The 19,342-nt window shown below is 43.9% G+C and overlaps 1 protein-coding gene across 1 annotated transcript in view; it reads right to left on the bottom strand.

Moving 5' to 3' along the window:
• DAPK1 (death-associated protein kinase 1) overlaps positions 1–19,342 on the bottom strand; it is a 177,290-nt gene that overhangs the window by 46,413 nt on the left and 111,535 nt on the right. The window contains exons 3-17 of the mRNA XM_008588607.1: positions 18,398–18,536; positions 17,008–17,137; positions 16,788–16,836; positions 16,673–16,699; positions 16,024–16,176; positions 15,618–15,663; positions 14,256–14,345; positions 13,533–13,625; positions 11,124–11,243; positions 10,580–10,678; positions 9,602–9,700; positions 8,249–8,347; positions 7,094–7,291; positions 5,512–5,709; positions 819–917 (exon numbers count right to left, since the gene is read on the bottom strand). Coding sequence (XP_008586829.1) covers positions 819–917; positions 5,512–5,709; positions 7,094–7,291; positions 8,249–8,347; positions 9,602–9,700; positions 10,580–10,678; positions 11,124–11,243; positions 13,533–13,625; positions 14,256–14,345; positions 15,618–15,663; positions 16,024–16,176; positions 16,673–16,699; positions 16,788–16,836; positions 17,008–17,137; positions 18,398–18,536 — 1,639 coding nt within the window. The remainder of the gene's footprint in view (positions 1–818; positions 918–5,511; positions 5,710–7,093; positions 7,292–8,248; positions 8,348–9,601; positions 9,701–10,579; positions 10,679–11,123; positions 11,244–13,532; positions 13,626–14,255; positions 14,346–15,617; positions 15,664–16,023; positions 16,177–16,672; positions 16,700–16,787; positions 16,837–17,007; positions 17,138–18,397; positions 18,537–19,342) is intronic.

The raw sequence follows: 19,342 nt of genomic DNA, 5'->3' as shown, positions 1-19,342 counted from the left end.
GTGAATCAAAGAGTTTATTTTCGGGCCGGCCCGGTGGCGCACTGCTACAGTGCACCGCTTGGGAAGTGCGGTGGCGCTCCCGCCGAGGGTTCGGATCCCACATACAGACCGGTCGCTCACTGGCTGAGCGAGGTGCGGGGGCAACACCGACGGTTGCGATTCCGTTGCCAGTCCCGGTCCGGTACGGGCGCGACACTGAGGGTTGCGATCCGTTGCCGGTCACGAAAAAAGACAAAAAAAGGAAAAAAAAAAAAAAAGAGTTTATTTTCCTAAGATGTACCCCGTCTGGAATGGGAAGTAGGGAGCGAGAGGAACTGAAAAAAATCTCATTAACAGTATTTTGCAGGCCCAGCAGCAAAGGAAGACTCTTCAGACAACAGGGGACAGCTCTTGTGCCTAATGCAGGATGGCAGCCTGGCCAAACAGGACAAACGTGCCCCCCACACCAAAGCCTGTTCCTCCTCTAGCTCCTCCAAAAAGGCAGAGAGGCTTCAGTGCCCTGGGGCTGAGGGAGAGCATTCAGGAAAGGGAAACACAAACTTCTAATAAAACATGCAGACACTGTGGTGCGACATAGAAAACAAAAGGCTGTTGGGAACCAGAGGGAATTCCTGGCAGAGCGGGGCGGTGAGATGAGGAAAGGATGAAACATGCACTAGATACTAAACTGGGTTTGTGCGGGCAGATGTCCACGGAGCTGCAGTGGAGGAGTTAGGGCTCAAAGGCAGCTGGTCTGCTGCAGAACGCAGGTGCCAAGCCACGCCTTTCCCCCTGCCCTGAGGCACGAGCAGTTTCCAAGAGCCCTGTCCTGTACTCACCGAGGTCAGCGCCTCCACATTGGCTCCCATCACACACAGGTACCTCACCACATCCAGGACCCCGTTGTTGGCTGCAAGGTGTAGAGGCGTTCGTCCATACTGGGAGGAGGAAAAAAAAGACCAGAGAGAGTGTTCTCAGGACTGCTGCTGCGGGTAACGCTGAGGGAGTGTGTCCCAGGGAGACAGCATGCTGGAAGGGACCCGGGGTCCACCAGACAGAACTAGGAGGCACTGCCTCACTGCTCCAGAAACTTGCTGTCCCCTGAGGCAGGCTGGCCAGTTTTCAAGTATTGTGCAGTTAAAAGAGTAACTTCAAAATACAACTTCAAAGGATAAAAAAGTCGGAGGCTTATCACAAACTAAATAAAGTTTCCTGCTGTGCTGGCAGAAAGGAGGGATGAGCCAAGGGCGTGAGAGCCCCAAAGTTCCAGCAAGATCTGCAGCAGAGTTCAAATTTATACACAGCCAGGGAAGAAGAGATGGAAGGACAGCTACTGAAAACACTCTAATGAGTTTAAATTTCAAGAACAAGCGAACCATTTTTTTTTTTAATGCCTGTGGTTTCCAAACTGTGTGCTGAGCCACGTCAGGGAACTGCAGTGAATTCATGGGGGTGGGGGTGGGGGGGAAGCAATATTTTAGTTTTTGATGGAACCACCTGGACACCAGGTGAACTACTAGCTTGAGGCAGTTCAGAGTCTGAATATTAGATCGTCCTGCCTTCCTTTCGATAATATCATATCTTTGCACAGGGGGCTTTGGCAGCTGCTGTGATAAGAATTAAGTATCTTGAGAAAACCACTGTGGAACAGGAAATGCAGGTGGTGCTGTCCAGTCTAAGTTCAAGGTTTGAGAAGTTGTGCAGTGCCCAACAGGCACACACGTCCCTTGGTAAGTAATCACAGTTATGTAAAAACAAAATAAAAATACTAGCCTTGTTTCACGTTACGTGTATTATCTTTATCAACGGCTATTAAGCTATTAAGACACCAATATATATACTAAGTTGCCTGGACTGAACTATTCAATAAACAGAACTGTTAGGCATTTCTTTTGCCCTAGAGGAACTATGAGAAAAAATTACTGAAACACTAAGACTGCTGCTAACTGAGAAAGTTCAGGAATCTCTGCTTTATGCTATTTATTTGTAAATATCGTTTTTGTTATGAAGTTAACATATGCTCATTTAAAATACTCAAACAATACAGAAGGGTATATGTCAAAAAATAAAAGTCCGCACCCTCCCCACACGCCCTGCTCATAGGTACACCTGTTTAACTCTGTGAAGCATTTTCTTCCAAGCTCTTACCCAGGAATCCTTAATGGGAAATAAACAATTAAGAAAGCCAAGATGGGATCATACTTTACATTCTACTCGGTCACTTCCTTTATTCATCTAACAATAGCTTGTGAATACTTTTTAAATACCTGTAACCAAATCTACTATTCTTCTGGATGTCTGACTAACATTCAATATATGGCTATGTCATATTTTATCGAGCCAGCCCACCAAAGGTGGCCACTTCAGGAAGTTCCAATTCCTTGTTATTACAAATAATGCTGCACTCAAAATCCTTAAAATGGAAATTCTTATGTTATCTATGTTTCATCACAATGATAAATAAATAAGTAAATAATGCCGCAATCTGTGCCCACGTTCATGTTTGTCCACTATCATCTTCTACAGTGATTTAGAAAGTGGATATTAAACTTTCAAACATCCTTGAGTTAACATGAGAATAAAAAGGGAAGGTTTTGAAGATCTGCATGACCTGTCTGGAAGGTGGATGTGCGGCAGACAGAACTCTGGCTACAGATGCATGCAGTTTTATAGACAGGAAGGAAGAAATAAAGAGAAGTGGGACGAAGAGAAGGGACGAGGGAATCGACACTCTGGAGGGCCCCCAATTTGGGACAGCACCAAACCCGAACTCCCTAACACTGTATTCCAGCTCCTTCACCATCCGGACCCAATGTGTCTTTCCAGCTTTATTTTCTCCCTTCCCCGACCCCTCCCTCCCCAATTACCTACCGCACGTCCCCCACATGTCAGCAACAGTCCCCAACAGACACACCTGCCTCCCTCAGTCTGAAATCAGCCTTCCCCAATTTTTCATCTGTCAAAGTTCTGATCATCTTAAGTGAGCACCTCTGACAAGCTTTCTCTGATTTCTTTAAGGTTCCATTTGTCACTTTTGTGTTTCTTGTGGCACTTGTGCTCTGTCCCAGCAGTGATGACATGAGATGCTGCTATTTGAATGTGTTTTTACACTCATGAAGGTGTGTCTGTCTAAAAGCAGCCTGAGCAGAGCCACCCACTCCGGCGCCCACGAGCTCCTCACACCATGCTTGGCCTGGTGCTTCTGAGAAGGTCACCAAGGAGCACCCAAGGGACGTGCAGTGCTCTCTCACACTCCCAGGCGTGTGTGCACCTGCACACGTGCGCATGCAACATGCCTTCTCCGCCTTTGCTTAGAAGAACCGACAACCCAGAAAGGAGCACGCGGGTAGAGTCCACACACTCCATGTCGTCTGCTGCCTTTCGTCCTGCGTGTCCTCTGCAACAGCCACTCGCCTAGTGTTTACACCAGGAGACTAAGAGTGAAGAAACGTCTGTTTCACTGCAGTGCACATCAAAAACAGTGACAAGGTCTTGTCAGATACTGATGACAGGGATGGTACATAAATGGTCATTCTTATTTCTGGGGAATCGAACCCAGTAAGGAAAAGGCAAGACAACATCACAGGGAGAGGGTGTTAGTCAGCCTGTGGAATGTGGATGCCACCATGACACATCCACGTTGACACCAGGTTTTGAGTCTGTGTAAAGCTGGACGTGCTGTCGTGGGGAAATAAATGCCACTTTCTTACTTTCCTGTGCCTCTTTTAAGCTCCCTCTAGAGCCCCCATTGTCTTTCCTTAAAAAAACAAAAACAAAAACAACAGAAAAACAAGGGTGACCCCAACCCTTCTGAAGAAGGGTGAGATCTACAAAGTCAGGGCATGCTAATCATCTCCCTCGGAGGCCACCGGGGGAGCCTGTCTGACGTGCGGTGACGGAGAGCTGGCAAACGACCTGCACACTCTGCTCCAAATGGGCTCTGGGTAAAGGGTCTGAACTTCGTGCTTCTGAGTCTAAGAGATGGAAACTGGGGAAATGATCATTTTTGCTTGAGCAGAACTCACTTCAAGGACAAAATCATCTATTGATCGTCCTCTGTGTACCACTGCTGTGCCATATATAGTAAAAATGCAAGTTTACATCAGCATTCATGAACAATCATGGCCATCTGCAATAGCAAAAATGTAGAGCCTTTTTTATTAAATAAGTCAGTTGTTTTTACACATGAAAGTCTGGGGTCATAATCCTGCATTTTTTAAAGAGTATCCTAATTCAGGGTGGAGTGAAGCCAGGAAGAATGTTCATTCCCGTTTTAGGTTACGGCAAACACCATCACATGCTCAGCAACCCCTGTTCTCCCTTCACAAGGAGGCCGCCTGCACATACCAAGTCCAAGGCTAAAGGCCATCAAACAAGTGCCCTGCAGCCGCTTTTGAGTCATCGAAGGAATCCTAGAAGGAAAGCCAGGGTCTTGATGCTCCTTAGCCTTCCATTTGGCTTTCCCCTTAAACCACTTACGTAACTGACTTGGAACGATTAGAACGGGATAAACTGAGAACGCAACCAGCAGCTAATGGCTAGGACCTAGGATGTCGCCTTTTCACATCCTGGGATGTGAAGATTACCAATTTCAATTTCCATCAGAGTTAATCACACAATATGCAAGGGAACAATTTTTCTATAGAAGTATAATTTTCCAGCTGTTTCAGATATTAACTCTTTTACCTCAAACAAGTCGTAATAAAATCCTGCTGGGATTGTACATGGCATTTATAAGCAAACATTTCCTGCAATTAAAAAATTAATTCCACTTAGACTTTGTTTTTAACATAATCATAACAGAATAATGTTTGCCTTTCATAAAGTTACAGGGATAAAACCTCACGAATATCCAACCTTTCTATCTTAATTGGTAATGAAAATCTAGATGGAATTCAGGGAAAAGGGAAAGTGGTAGCTAAGTTTTAGAAGTCTTTTTAACGGTCCTAGGAGCACCCAATTAATTATTTTCATTTCTTTATTATTCACCAAATGATAACATCCCCTTGGTTTTACCAAATTTATTTAGCACAAAAAAAGCAACTTTTGACCCTAAAACTGTCAATGGGGAGAGCTAGGAAGAGAAATATAGTTCTAGGAGCCTTTATCAAATAACAATATTATTAGGCATTTTCCTGAAGACTTAGTGCTCCAGAAAGATGTCTCGATTTTTTGTATCTCATTCTCTGATTCCTCTACGAGAGTGTGCATGTGGGTGAGGAGGGGGAGGTGTGCACGTGCGCCTGTAGGCTGTACACGCACACACACACACACACACACCCAGTGGTAAGTCAAGCTAGGTGAGAAGTACCAGTTAATGTAATAATTTTTTGTCACTCTAGGAAATTAATCAAAAGTCACATGTAAAATATGACTTAAGATAGCAGAGCTCGATCAAAAGGAACACATCCATATGAGCAACATTTACTTTGAACAATGAAGAGATGCAAATAGAAACTTGGCCACAACCCAGAAGCAGGTGGATGGACAGACAGGGCTGGAATCTGTAGGAATCTTCTCCTCGATGCGTACCTTGTTTGAGATGTCCAAATTACAGTTTGCTTCACAGAGGGCCACCACGATAGGCACATTCCCATCTTTGCAGGCCACGTGGAGAGGGGTATTGCCGTGCCTGTCTTGGAAATCGATGAAACATCCTTGGCTGAGGAGAGCCTTGATGACCTCCATCTGACACCGCCTCACAGCAAGATGAAGGGCGATGTGCCCATCCTGGAAACAAACCCCAGGGACCATGAGTGCTTTCTGCTTATGCATGTGGCCCTGGTCTCTCCATATTTCCTACCGCCATTGGGTAAAGTTTAATTGGTAACAAGATCGCTACTGCAAAGCCCAAAGGAGGATTAAAAAAATCAAACTTTATTCTGGGCTCAGGGAGAGGCTTTACCCCTTCCGCTCTGAATAATCCCAGCCTAAGCTGACCATCATTTTGATTAATTCAGGCTTGGGCAGTACAGTCAGAAAGAAGCTACACTTCTTTTTGTCTCTGAATTTATAAGACACATGTAAATGTCTCTAATGGCCTGTGAAAAACTCTTTTAAAACATTTGCCCAGCAATCTTTACTAACTTCCTAAGTAGAGAGCCTATTATTTAATTTTATGTCAGGAGTAACTGAGAAAGCAATGCGAAATAATTTGCTCAAGGGCTGTTATATGAATGAGATGTAGATAAAATATGCTTAACCTTCACATCCCACAAAAAACCAGCCTGGGAATTCATCCCACCTATTAGAGGATCCCTGGTGAACAGAGGTGTGTGTTGTAGGAGCTCAATAGAGTTCTGAAACATTTCTATGACTTACCTGAACTAGGGTGTGTCAACCCGAGCACACGGGCATTTCAGGCTGGAAAATTCTCTGTTGTGGGGGCTGTCCTATGAGTTGTAGGATGCTAGCCTCACCACCAGCCTCGGCCTACTAGATACCAGGAGCAACCCCCACTCCTAGCTGTGACAGCCAAAAAATGTCTCAGACATTATCAAATGTACCCTGGGGGCAAAGTCACCTCAACCTAGAACCACTGCTCTGTACCACGAAAATACTTCACAATGGCAGTTACTAACAACAGCATCCCCAACTGTTGCTATATATATCCCCTAACGATATATATAGCAACATAGCCTCATTTTAAGTGTAAGTTTGCAGTAAAAACAGATAATGCTGCATTTGATTAAAAAAGGAAACACCTGGTCTAGAACTGAGACTACCAACAAATAAGAGTGGTTAATTGTGATTTTACAAAATAGCAGATGACGGAAGTAAATAAACCACCTATTTCTTTGTTTATCGGAAACTTAACAGTGCATTCCCAATTTTAGTCCTCACTGAGGATTGTCTTGGATTCAGTGATCATCACTGTACCTGTTCCAAAGCTTTTTAAAAAGGCTAAAAATAGAGACCAAAGTCATTTGACCAATTCATAAATTTTGTTCCATGCCACAAACGAATGCTAATTATTGAAGAGAAGCTAGAAAAGTTCACAGAACCTTTGGAACAGAGAAGAGAAATCACAGTGCGCTGCGTGCACATTTGTTATCTCAGGGAAACACACTGAGGAGTCTGGTGCCTTCTCTAGCCCCCAGATCACATCGAGCACCTTGTCGCAGGCATTCAGGTCAGCTCCGTGTTCAGCCAGACACTCCACGATGTCGTGGTAGCCCCTGGCGGAGGCCGTCAGGAGGGGCGTCTCTCCTTCTCGGTTCTTGACGTTCACGTTACAGCCAGCTTTGCAAAGGACTTTGGCCACAGAATGATAGCCGTGCCAGGCAGCACAGTGCAGGGGGGTTTCTTCTTCCTGGCCACGGAGACAAGTGCACAGAGGAGAATGCCACAACGTGAAAGAAAGGACAAGCGTGGTGAGAGTCCTGATCGGACCTGGCAGCAAAGCCAAGCCACGGCAGCGGAGGGAAAGAGCTGGTCGCTATCACAGGGAAGCACGGATGTGAAAGCGCGACCACGACCCTGAGAGGCAGACCCCAGGTCTCTGCTTCGCCCGTTTTCCTTCCTCAGCACTAGTGAGCTGAAGCCATTTGGCCGTCTCAGCACGTGACTGACAAGTGACTCAGCAGCTCACTGGAACCCTCAGCTCATCTTTTCTGAGTGGGTAGATTAGAGCATCTTTCTTGTAAAAGTGGCTTTGTTTACTTCATCTGAAACTATTAATAGCAGGACGGCAATTCTCTGGGCAAGAATTCTTCTAACAATCTGATGCCTCAAGGTTTCTATAGTGCCCACGACACCAGGGAGAGTCATGACAGTATTACTGCTTGGGAGGAAGGAGTCAAGAGAACCAGGCTTTAGCAAGTCAAGGAAAGGCCTGGCCTTGCGGTCTACCGGGACCGGGAAGCCTTTGTCTTCGTGATCAGCATTAGGAGACACATATGGATGAGAGGCCGTGACAGTGTAGTGGTTACAAACATGGACTCTCAAACCAGACTGTGTGGGTTCAAGACCGGGCTCCACCACTTAGGAGCTATGTGAGCCTCAGCAAGTTACAGAACCTTTCTCTGCCTCAGTTTCCTCACGTGTAGAATGAGAAACCCCCTCACAGGGTTGCCAAGAGGATTAAATGGATGAATGAAGTGTCAGAACTGTTCTTGGCATTAGCTCCTACCACGTTAGAGCTTCTGTGTGAGTCCCTGTGCTCTGTAACTGAAGACAGGAAACCTAATTTGAATAAACCCCCAAAGGACTTAACTGTACACCAGGCAGAGAGCAAAAGGAAGTGAGGACACCGGCTACTATGACTCACCTTGTCCTGGAAATTGGGATTAGAGCCAAAGCTGCACAGTAACTGAACCACATCAGCATGGCCGTAGCGAGCTGCCACATGAAGGGCTGTCTCTCCAGACTGCAAAATAAACAAATCCAATGCAAAATCAACGATTCAGAGCCATCTCTGTGAGCAGGCTGTGGGGACTAGAATGCAAGGCCCACTCCCAAGCATGCCTGGTTCAACGTCCTTCCTTTTGGTGGCACCCACCCCACCAGGCCAGATGCCTTTTTATTGACCTGGGTCAGGGACCTGGGGGTGTGGCGCGCCCACCACGTGGCTAGTGTTAAACCTGCACAACTGGCTCATCCTGTTAGTAATAAAACTCCCACGTGCAAACAACCCAGTGAGAAGGCGTTTTCCTTTTCCATGACGGCTGTTCTCAATCTTCCTTATATAGTGATACTCCTGGCTGTCTGATTTTTTAAAAACACAAAACTCCTTTTCTTAATAGTTGGTTCATCATCTAGCACTTATTTAAATGTACAGTTTCATTTATTAAGTTTCTCATTTCATTGCCTGACTCTGCTTAAAAACTTACTTCTTATATTCTTAGAGACTTAAAAAGAACATCACTCTCTGCCCGTATCATAACTTTCCCTGAATTAGTAACAGGTACAACTCCCTCAAGTCACTTTACCTATATCTGCCTCAAAAAATTGCCAGAATAAACTAATTTTAAAAAAAGTTTTCTTGGGCCGGCCCGTGGCTCACTCGGGAGAGTGCGGTGCTGATAACACCAAGGTCCCGGGTTCGGATCCCATATAGGGATGGCCAGTTCGCTCACTGGCTGAGTGTGGTGCTGACAACACCAAGTCAAGGGTTAAGATCCCCTTACCGGTCATCTTTTAAAAAAAAAAAAAAAAGTTTTCTTGCCATCTGCCAGAAAACTGCCAAAATAAACATGTCTTTGATGTGAAATCATCCCTTAGATGTGGTGCAGTACACAACCCATGCAACTGTGTACAGCAGCCTTGACTAAACATGACAAATTGGTCTACTAGTAGGAAGAGAATGGTAGAGATTTCCTTAAAAGCACAAGGCAAGTCAGTAAGAGAACCAGAACTCAGTTCTCTGGTTGTCTTTCTACTAGAACATTGAGTTTTTGTGTTACAGAGACAATAATTCATTCCCTGCTTATTATGGCAACTACCTGGCAGATTTCAGCTTAAAGCAGATTTAATACTAGACTAAGCTACAGGCAAAACAAAACACAAACAAAAAAAAAACTCTGCAAGAAGATTTGGGTCCTGATGCACATGGCACGACAGCACTCAAATGCATCCTTTTATTGTTTGCTCCTGTCCCTCACAAGAAGAGAAGTGGCCTTACCTTGTCTTTAACATCCAAAGGGCATTTGTTCTCATTGAGAAATTTCAAGGTATCTACATGGCCATGCCGAGAGGCCCAGTAGATGGCATTGGATCCAGCCTGCACAAACACCAACGCGGAATAACCTTTACAGAGCTGACAGATGTGAATGCACGCATCCCTCAGAATCACTTCCCCTCGTACGTGATGACAAACCCCAAAGGAGCAACTTCCAAGAGGAATAAGACTCTCATTCAATTTTATGCTTATGCTTTCGACAATCGTACCATAGCTATGTAAGATGTTAACAACAGAGACAGCCGGGTGAAGAGTATAAGGGAACTCTGTGCTATCTTTGCCACTACTTTTTTGTGAATCTAAGATTATTTCAAAATAGACAATTGTTTTTCTTCTTTTAAACCCTCATTTCAACCTCTGATTAGAAATCCCTATACTGTAAAGGGCAACATCTGGTCTATTTATGGCTCTGTTGAAAGTCCACAGAAGCTGATGACAGAGCCACTGTAATGACTGTCAGCTGTTACTCAATTGCGTCTGCACTTCTAAGGCCATCTACACCTTGTGCCTGCACTTCTAATGCGATTTACACCTCATGTGTATCCTCCTTACTTGGTTGCCTTGATAAACAGGCAGGCAAATGCATTTCTGATGAGACAAATTAGGTAATGAAAACGTTTCCAAATGTGACATCTAACACCACTGAGTAAATGTGAACAGTGAGGAGTAAAATCTGGGGTAGTGTGCAAAGAAATGCTGAGGGCAAGCAACAGAGCCAAGGGGGAGAAAAATGTGTGCCTTTTTCCAACATGTGTGTATGATTGTACCTGGATATTTAAACAGTTCATCTTTCTTAACAGGAAACTGAGAAATGAATTAAGACACATTTTTCTCCTCTTTTTTTTTTGTTACCCCTATGATTAGGAAACATTTCGAAGTAATTAAAGAATTAATTCATTTGAGATAAATCAGAATTGTGACCTTATCCTGGACATCAATTCTTGAGCCTCTTTTAATGAGCAGCTGGAGTATCTGAATATTCCCACAGCCTGCAGCGATGAGTAACGGCGGTGTCCCATGCTGGAACAGGTGAGAGAGGAAAAAAAAAAAACCTATTTTTCAGGTTTGGCAGGAAACGAAAAGCCCAAATTCCCACACAAGTTCCCACGTCTCAACAGACAAGAGGCTACTGCTGCAGAACAGGAACAGAAGACAGACAGAAGGACCTAACAGCCTTCCTCTTCCGGATTCACAATCAAAAGTGACACTGTCATTTGCAGCATGAGTAGATCTAAAATTTCATGGGTAGTGGTACAATAAAGTGAATAAAAAAAAGCCCTCAATGCAAAAACACCTTATTTGTAACTCAAATCACTCTCTAAACAGAAGTGATTTCTCCCACAGTATGGAGTTTCCAACTGGACTGCAGAATGGGGAAGCAGGTGGGGTCTTTCCACCTTGGACTTGGAGATACACAGTCACTGTGAACCACCCCTCCATTACCCCTGGCAGAAAAAAATCAGACCTTGTTGGGCTGGTTAACATCGTAGCTGGACAATGAACCCAGAAGGTGCTGCAGGCCTGGGACATTGTCATCGTTGATGGCATGGATGATGGCTTTCATCACGAAGGAGTCTTCCTCATCCTTGAGGGAGACAGAGCAGATGAACAGAGTTAGCTTGCTGGCCACGATCTTCTTGTCAACATAAATGAAATCAGTGCTACTTTGTCAAAAGGGGCATTCAAAGGAAAGTAAGCCACTTAGTCCCCAAATGCACAAGGTCATGGAGGGAACGAGGAGGTTACTATTTGCTCTTTCAATGCTGCAGATTAACACTATCTACTATTTACCTGAACCTTAATGTCACCTGCATTATAACCCAGACAGCAAACAGCTTTCAAGATCAGATTTCAAACAATGAAGATGACAAATATAAACCTTTGCATTTTATCTTAACAATCTATCAAAATATAGCCCCAGAAACACTGGAAAATTTCAGGTGTAAGACAGATTCTTTTCCTGGATAAGAAAAAAACAAACACCATGGAACCAAGGAAATGATATCTTTGAACAAGATACTACCAATTTGTAATTTTTCCACTTACAGAACTGTCATGATTTAATCACTTAAATTTCTTTCTTTGCTGGGTATAGAATAACATGGCAAAATTCTCTGAACGCTGGCCATAATTATTAAAAAAAAAAAAGGCCCTAAATGGGGAAAAATGTAAAAATAAATGCCAGAAAAAGGAAAATAAATGCATCTCTAGTTATAAAGGAAAAAAAAATTAGATAATATTGAACAAGTTTATCAAGTCTTTGCCACTTCGTCAAAGTTTTCTTACAGGATATTTCCAAAATACAGTACATTAAAACCAAGGAATAATCTAGGAAAATCCCACCAAATTTCTGTACTTATACATACAGAGGTACAGCTACTGAAATTGAAAAATCTCAAAAAGTACCTACAGAGGCTGAATCTCTGCTTGTAGGAGCAGAACGGAGAAAGCATTTCTCTGACCTCTGCTTTCTCTTCTCTATAGATCTGAATCCAAACTCCATGAGGATTTTTAACAATATTTGCATAGAATACATGTTTAAGAATGCCATTAGTTTTGCTTTTCTATCACAATCCAAATGACTAAGATGACTAAGAGATACGTGCATAAAGATGAAAGTCAAGAGAAATGCAGAGAATGGAAGGAATGAAGCGGATTGCTAACGCGGAGATGACGAGGGAATCCGATCTCGGGGTGGGCAGCTCCCCACCTGGAGGTCCTACAGTCCTCGGTCCCTCTCTCACCCTAAACTCTTCGCTGTGACACACTGTTTCCTTCCAACCGATTATTCAGGATGATTGTAATTTGCAATCTGTAATCATTCTCATTATCTTACTTAGATAGTTTTTATCTCTTCTCTGGCTCCACTGCCACCCTCAAACTATTCCCAAACTAAGTCTACCTCTTCTGTCTCACCCTTCTCTCCCTAACTAGCTTCTCTCTGATTTCTTGCTTTTTTTTTTTTTAAATATCTCCTATCTTTTTTCACTCCACAAAGCTAGACCTGGAGTCTCAGTGAAGCTACTGGCTTCAGGGAAAGAAAAAGAGAGCTGGTGTCTGCTGATGTGTGATCCCCCCGCTTGGAGCCCTGGCTGTCACCCAGGAAACGCTGGCTATTCAGTTACTGGGGCAGGGTAGTTCCCACACGACTTCGCCGTCTGCCTTTCTCTGGAGTCTCCTGTACCTCCACAGTTAACAAAACCCTGCTGTCTGACTGTCAGGAGAAAGTCTTGCTGAATTCAGATGAGTCCAGTCATATCAGAAGAGCTAATCTGTGATTAGGTTTCAGTTTGGATTAGGGGAAAAAAACTGTGGAGTTGTTCTCAAGGACCTCGGGCAGACAACACGATGCCAATAACAAGTGGGTTTAGCCTTCTGGTCTACCATGAGATGCACTGCATTTCCCTGCTGATCTGGGGGGGGGGGGGGCAGAAGGAACAGGGCGGGGCTGTCTGTGGCTTTTGTACTAGCAGGGTCCAAGATTCTCTTGTATCAGAGGCAAGAGGGGGCTCTCAGTTTAGTTCATACAAATTAGAATAAGCACTTTCCTCTTCTACTGGCTAGCCTTTCTTTTACCAAACTGAGTGTGTGTGTGTGTGACAGTGTGTGTGACAGTGTCTGAGCGTGACATCAGGGAGGTAGTGGGGGTGGGAGTGGGAAGAGCACCATTGAAAACAAAGAGGCAAAAGGAGGAAAGCAGCAATAGGGTATCTCAGATCACCCACCCCAACCCCCTACCTCGAGAGAAGTAAGAACAGGCCTGACATTTCCACGACTTGGGGTTTTCTGTGTTGTTGAATAAACAGAACAACTTAAACCGTCTAAACACACAGTGCTAATAAAGCAGCTCACCCAGGCAAACAGGCTTGCTTACCAGAGTATCATCGCTTCTGGCAACACTCACGTTACTCCTGGACAAGAATGACCTGGACAGTCTCTGGCACAGTGATATCAAGCGAACCGATTGCTTAAAAAAAAAAGGGGAGGCGGGGGTGGGGAGTGCGGGAGAAAAAAGGGGGGAGAGGAGAGACAGTTTATGTGACAATACTCAAATCAGTACAAATGACAAAGTTCCAAGATATTATTCACTGCTGACAGCACGCATTCTTCGAGGGTGGGCAATTTCACAAGCAGGTTGGATAGTATTAGCATCAGGAATTCTAAAGGTCTTAGAAATCAAGACAACGGTACAGACACAGACAAAGGCTGGATTTAGAGAACTATTTACACAAGTTCCGGTATAAACATAACGCCATGCTGCCTACCACAAAGAACACATTTATTTAAAATGTGGCTTATTGTATTAGAAACAATCTTCACTATAATTTTATTGTGCTGATAAACATTTTGCCTTGGGAATGATAAAAAATGCAAAATTACATTTGAAAGTATAAGTTAAATAGGACTAAAATATTGTTTTTGCTTGTCTTTGAAAATACAGTAATGGTACAGAAGATTACAGAGTGAATAAAAAAAAAAAAGAAAGAAAAGAGGATGTATTTTCCACATTGCTAGTATCAGAAGAGATAAGCCTGACCAGACAGAACTCTACAGAGGAAACAGAATTTGTTAATCCCACCATGTCAAACAATCTTACTTTCCATTTTTTCCGGGCTGCAAACTTCTTGAATTTTTCCATGTTTACTGCTGATGCTTTTCTACTAAGGGCTTGTTGAGTATCTTTAGGCTAAATGAAAGTCCAAGAAAAAAACATTTAGAGCTCTCAAATTACAGACATGTATTATATGACAACTTTCTGAAACCTCTCGCTATTCGGGATGCTTACACATTCACTTTACTAAAATACCAGAACACTTTGAGATAGCATGCAAAATCTAGAAACGAAGTCTCGGTAGGCTAACTCTTATGGCTGAGGGCTTGATGTGATGCATAACGACTGGTCTTGGGGAGAAGGTGAGCTTGCAGCCAAACTGCATTACAACCTTCCACACTGATAGGTTGGGAATGGCCAAGATTCATGGCAAGGCCACGTTATAAGGTATCCACACTTGGGAAGCATCAAGTAATTTAGAGCTGGGAGAAACCTCAGTGGTAGGCATATCCCGCCTGCCTGACAGCATTAGAGTGCCTTCTACTGCATCTTTTTCACTAGATGCATTTAGCTACTGGGCTCTACTTCTGAGAAGGGGACACTGTTGCCTTCTAGGGCAGCCCGGGCAACTGTTGGGAGCTCGCACAAGCAAAGAGTTCTCTACTCACCCCCAAACCTACCTCTGTAATGCCCACTCACTGTTCCATGATTTTGTCTGTGACTATCTCATTGCCCCACCCTTTGTCCTTCCTGTTTTAGCCTGAAAAAACTTCAGTTTCTTTAACCCAAGTAGTGAAAGGGCCAGGCAGGGAATATAAAGGCATCATGTGCCCACGGGTGCCCGTGTGCCCTGATGCAAAGGCAGTACTGTCATTCCTGTGTCCCTGTGCAATGTGGGCTTAGTGTTGGTAGATCTTCATATTTTTCAAGAGAAGCTGGAAATCTGGATTTGATATGATACTTACATGCAGGAAATTAATTTGAATTTTTAAAAAATATTGTTTGAGCCATCACCCCACACGTTAAACTAAGCATGGCTGTTTAGCAGAGTTGACCTTTTACAGTTCTGTTCCATGATAGCTTATTCTGCTCCCTCCACCTCTGGGATTACTAGGATTCACTCTAATCTGTCAGTTTCTCTTACTATATGACACAAATAGTAAACATAATACTCCAGGTGTATGACCCGTGGTTAAAATCCATAGTGACTAGTCATATCCTAGGGCATGAATTCCAAGACACCCAAGCCAATCACTTAGAAAGTGATTTAAACAGGCCAGGCCAATTTCTTGGGTGGTTACAGCATGGTGCTGATAACACCAAGATCCGGGGTTTAATCCCTGTACTGGCCAGCCACCAAAAAAATAAAATAAAATGATTTAAACAGCAACACAATATGCAACTTACCTTGATCCAGGGATGCTGCAAACTATCCTGAATTGTCATTCTCTTCCTTTGGGGGAAGGGAAAAGGGAAAGAAAAAAAATGCCATGACCACAGCAGCAAACAAGAGGTTTGTTTCGGTGCCTGTTGGACCTACCAAGCAAACACCCTGGAAAATGCAGTTCAGGGCCTGCTTCTTGGAAGAAAGCACAAAACGACATTGGTCTTTTTGTGATTATTTCATTGTGCCTGCAGGGACTGACTGTGCAAAGGGCCCCAAGTGCACTTTCTAAAGCATTTCATACAACATGCTTTCCTTTGGCACGTGGAACAATCAATCTGATAAATGTGGCTGCATGAACGGAACAGGTGTGGGCCTTTGGCTAGCTGAGGCCACAGCTGGGCACCTTTCAGAACTAGTGACACTTACTTTGGATCCTTGACCAGAAGTCTTCGTATGAAATCTTTGGCTAGGGCGCTGGTATTACTGAAGTATTCTTCCTCAAATTCATAGTTGACAGCGGACACATTTGCTAATGTTTCCTGCTTACTGTCTCCAAGAAATGGGGAGGCTCCACTTAGGCTGTGAAAAAAAGTGGACACAGACATTAATGCGACCCCCTGCGTTGTCATTTTGTTCCTACAACATCTGCTAAGAGGAGTGGAGAATACGATCAGCATCTGGTACTTGGGCGGTGACTGTTAGGGCTCAATTATACTTCATAGGACATTTACTTGTCATAAACGAAAGCTTCAGCTTAATGCAAAGGATTCATTTAAAAAGGTAATTTGGAACAGCATGTAATAGTTGGAAAACCCTTTTCCCTGTTTTCTCAACAATGATGGACAGTCTTGCTTTCTTTCCGTGATTATGCTGCTACAGTTTCTGATGGCTCACTTTGAATTAGGAGAAAATGTTTAATTAGTATAAACTAAACATGTTTTGGGGGTGTAAAATGAATATGTTTACATAAAAAGCGTGCATAAGCTGAGGAGATCAACACAGCACATTTAATGGTTAATTAAACGTACGGTCTCAAAGAAAAGGAAAGAACACGAGTGTGGATTTTGTTACTTACAGAATATAGGTTATTACCCCGATACTCCTAGACACAAAAACAAAAGAAAAAAAACATGTCAGGAGAATAGTAAAATAAATAGAAAAGATACCACCACCAGGGCCACGCTCCTTACCACATATCCGCCTCAAGACCGAGAGGTTCGTAGTTGACTATCTCAGGAGCTAAGAGGAAATAAACACTCATTGAGCTCCTTGGTAAGGAAGCAAACTAGCAGGTTCCATCTTCATGTGACAACCAGAGACACGTACCCGAGAAATGATCTTACAGCAGGGAAAGTTTTGCCAGTATAACATTTATGAGACCTGAATAACCACAGAAGCAAAGAAACTTACCAACAAACTCTGGCGTCCCAAATATGTTTTTGAATTCATTTCCAAAGTCGATTTTATGGGCCAACCCAAAGTCGATGATCTTGATCCGAGGTTTGGGGACATTTCTATCCAAAAGCATTATGTTCTCAGGCTTAAGAAAGAGAGAGAGAAATAAAAAGTGATGGTATGTTACGCTGAGGACATGATGACAATATTCTTCTCCTCTCCTAAAAAATGACCAAATAATATGGAGGAAAGAGTAGTTGAAAGAGACCAGGAAACATACACATCTTGGTTCAGGTTCTCCCAGAAGCAGGCCTGAGACAAGGATTTGGGTGCAAGCGGTTTACGTGGGACACAGGAAGCAGGAGGAGTCTGGCACGAGGTGTCTTGCCAGGGAGAGGGTAAATGCAGAGCAATTCTCCTGGGGAACTTGGGGGGAGGAGTAGAACTCACGAGTCACTCCAACTGACGAAGCGGGGGGCTGGGTCTTTATCCACCACCTCCCCATCCTCCACTGCCAAGAGCTGCTTCTGTGGGCATGTACTCTTCGGCACTTCCAGCTCCCAGAGCCAGAAACAAGAGCCATGGGTGGCTGCATGAGCAAGCTGCCTTTGGAGTGTATATTAGTGAGTGTGGGGGTCCAAATGGGGCCTCGACAGCTCTGCTGTGATAAGTGTGGGGGAAATGCTCCCCCCTCTGAAATCTTATCCGAGCTCCAGTGATCTGACTCATGCACTTGGCAATCAAGCACATGCCGCTTTGACACATCTCTTCTCGCTGTCTTGAACTGGAACTTGAATCTAACACTGCTGCTTTCTGTTGCTCCTGTGGATGTCTTCCTTTCCCAAAGAGACCATACCTCTGTGGCAGCTGGGAGTGTGACTTACATGCCTTTCATCTCCCATAATGCCTTGCCTGCAGCCAGGCAAAGACCTTGATTAGCCAGTCTCAGAATTTGACTTGCTTGATTACCGGTGACAGAGTCAGGCCCACACACCTTTGCATCAAGAGGAGAGTACAGCTCACGATACCTTCCATCTTAGCATGCCCAGAGCCACAGGAGGATGGAAACTGTGCCCTACCCACTCCAGGCTGAAAATGCCCCAGCAACCAAGAGCAGCCCCCTTGCTAAAAGACCTGGCTGGTAAGACCCCTTAATTCTTCCCCAAGGATTCCAGAATATTAATCACTAATCTTAATCCTCTATCCCACAATAAGGTTAGGCATCCCAGCAGGGGGAATGTATTATGTTTGCTGATTTATATTGATAATTCCATTTGTTAAACCCATACAGAAAGAAGAAAAAAAAAAAAGGATTTCTTTCAGCTGCCTTAATTTGTCTTAGCAAACAAACCACCAAGGCTGTGCTCTGCATAAGCTTCCATCTGGCTTACCCTCAGCAACGTACCTTAAGATCAAAGTGGGCAATCTGAAGGGAGTGCAGGTAGTAAACACCATTAAGAATTTGTTTGAGAAATTCAGTTGCTTCCTCTTCAGTCAAAGATTCCTTCTCAGCTAAGAAGTCAAACAGCTCGCCACCTGCGACACTGAGAACCCAGAAGCAGAGTTTATCAATGACCAATGTTTCATACTGATTTGTTCTCTCATAGACTATTGGCGTGCTCAAGTTTCAGACAATAAAACAGCATAAAGACATGCTGAAACCACTAAGCACGAAGTCAGAAGTCTCTGTGCATTCCGAGAATTCTGCATTCAAGTACATTTGTGCTTGAAAGCACTTGGGTACCATTTTCCAAATGTGCCACATTCACAAATGAGTGGAAGGAGCAGAGACCAGATGTCATGAGGAAAAAAAAAAATCAAACATAATTAGAGGTGAAGTCATAACTCAGTGATGGGAAAAAAAAAAGTAACTATATACAGGATTTATAGACTATATCTTCCTATCTCAATAGAGTACCTAGAAAGTTCACAGTCTGTATGTTAATCAATTTTTTGAAACCAAAATCACAATATATGATCCGACAAGGATTTTTTAGTATTTGTTTACATGTAAATACTTACACATTTACAAAAATCACAGTTAGCAATGAGTTTATCAAATACCTTGATTAAGAATAAACTTGCATAAAATTGAAATGTACCCTGGTTGGTTGAGGATTTATTTAGTCTGTCTCCCTGGCCAGACTCTAAGTGCATGGAAGGCAGTGGTCAGCCCCTCCCCAGCCCCAGCGTTTGGCCACTGCTGTATCTCTCCCCTCCCCACCCACCCCACCCCACCCCACCCCTGGGCTGTGTCTGCGTAGCTGGGGGCTCCACCTGATACTTTGGGGACTGCCCTTGCATCCACATCTCTGGAGACTGGTCCAAGGGGGATGTGGGAGGAGATGAC

Source organism: Galeopterus variegatus, unplaced genomic scaffold, assembly GCF_000696425.1.
Source record: "Galeopterus variegatus unplaced genomic scaffold, G_variegatus-3.0.2 Scaffold130, whole genome shotgun sequence".
NCBI lineage: Eukaryota > Metazoa > Chordata > Mammalia > Dermoptera > Cynocephalidae > Galeopterus > Galeopterus variegatus.
Note: the sequence above shows the minus strand (reverse complement) of the source record. Positions and strands in the feature narration are given on the sequence as shown.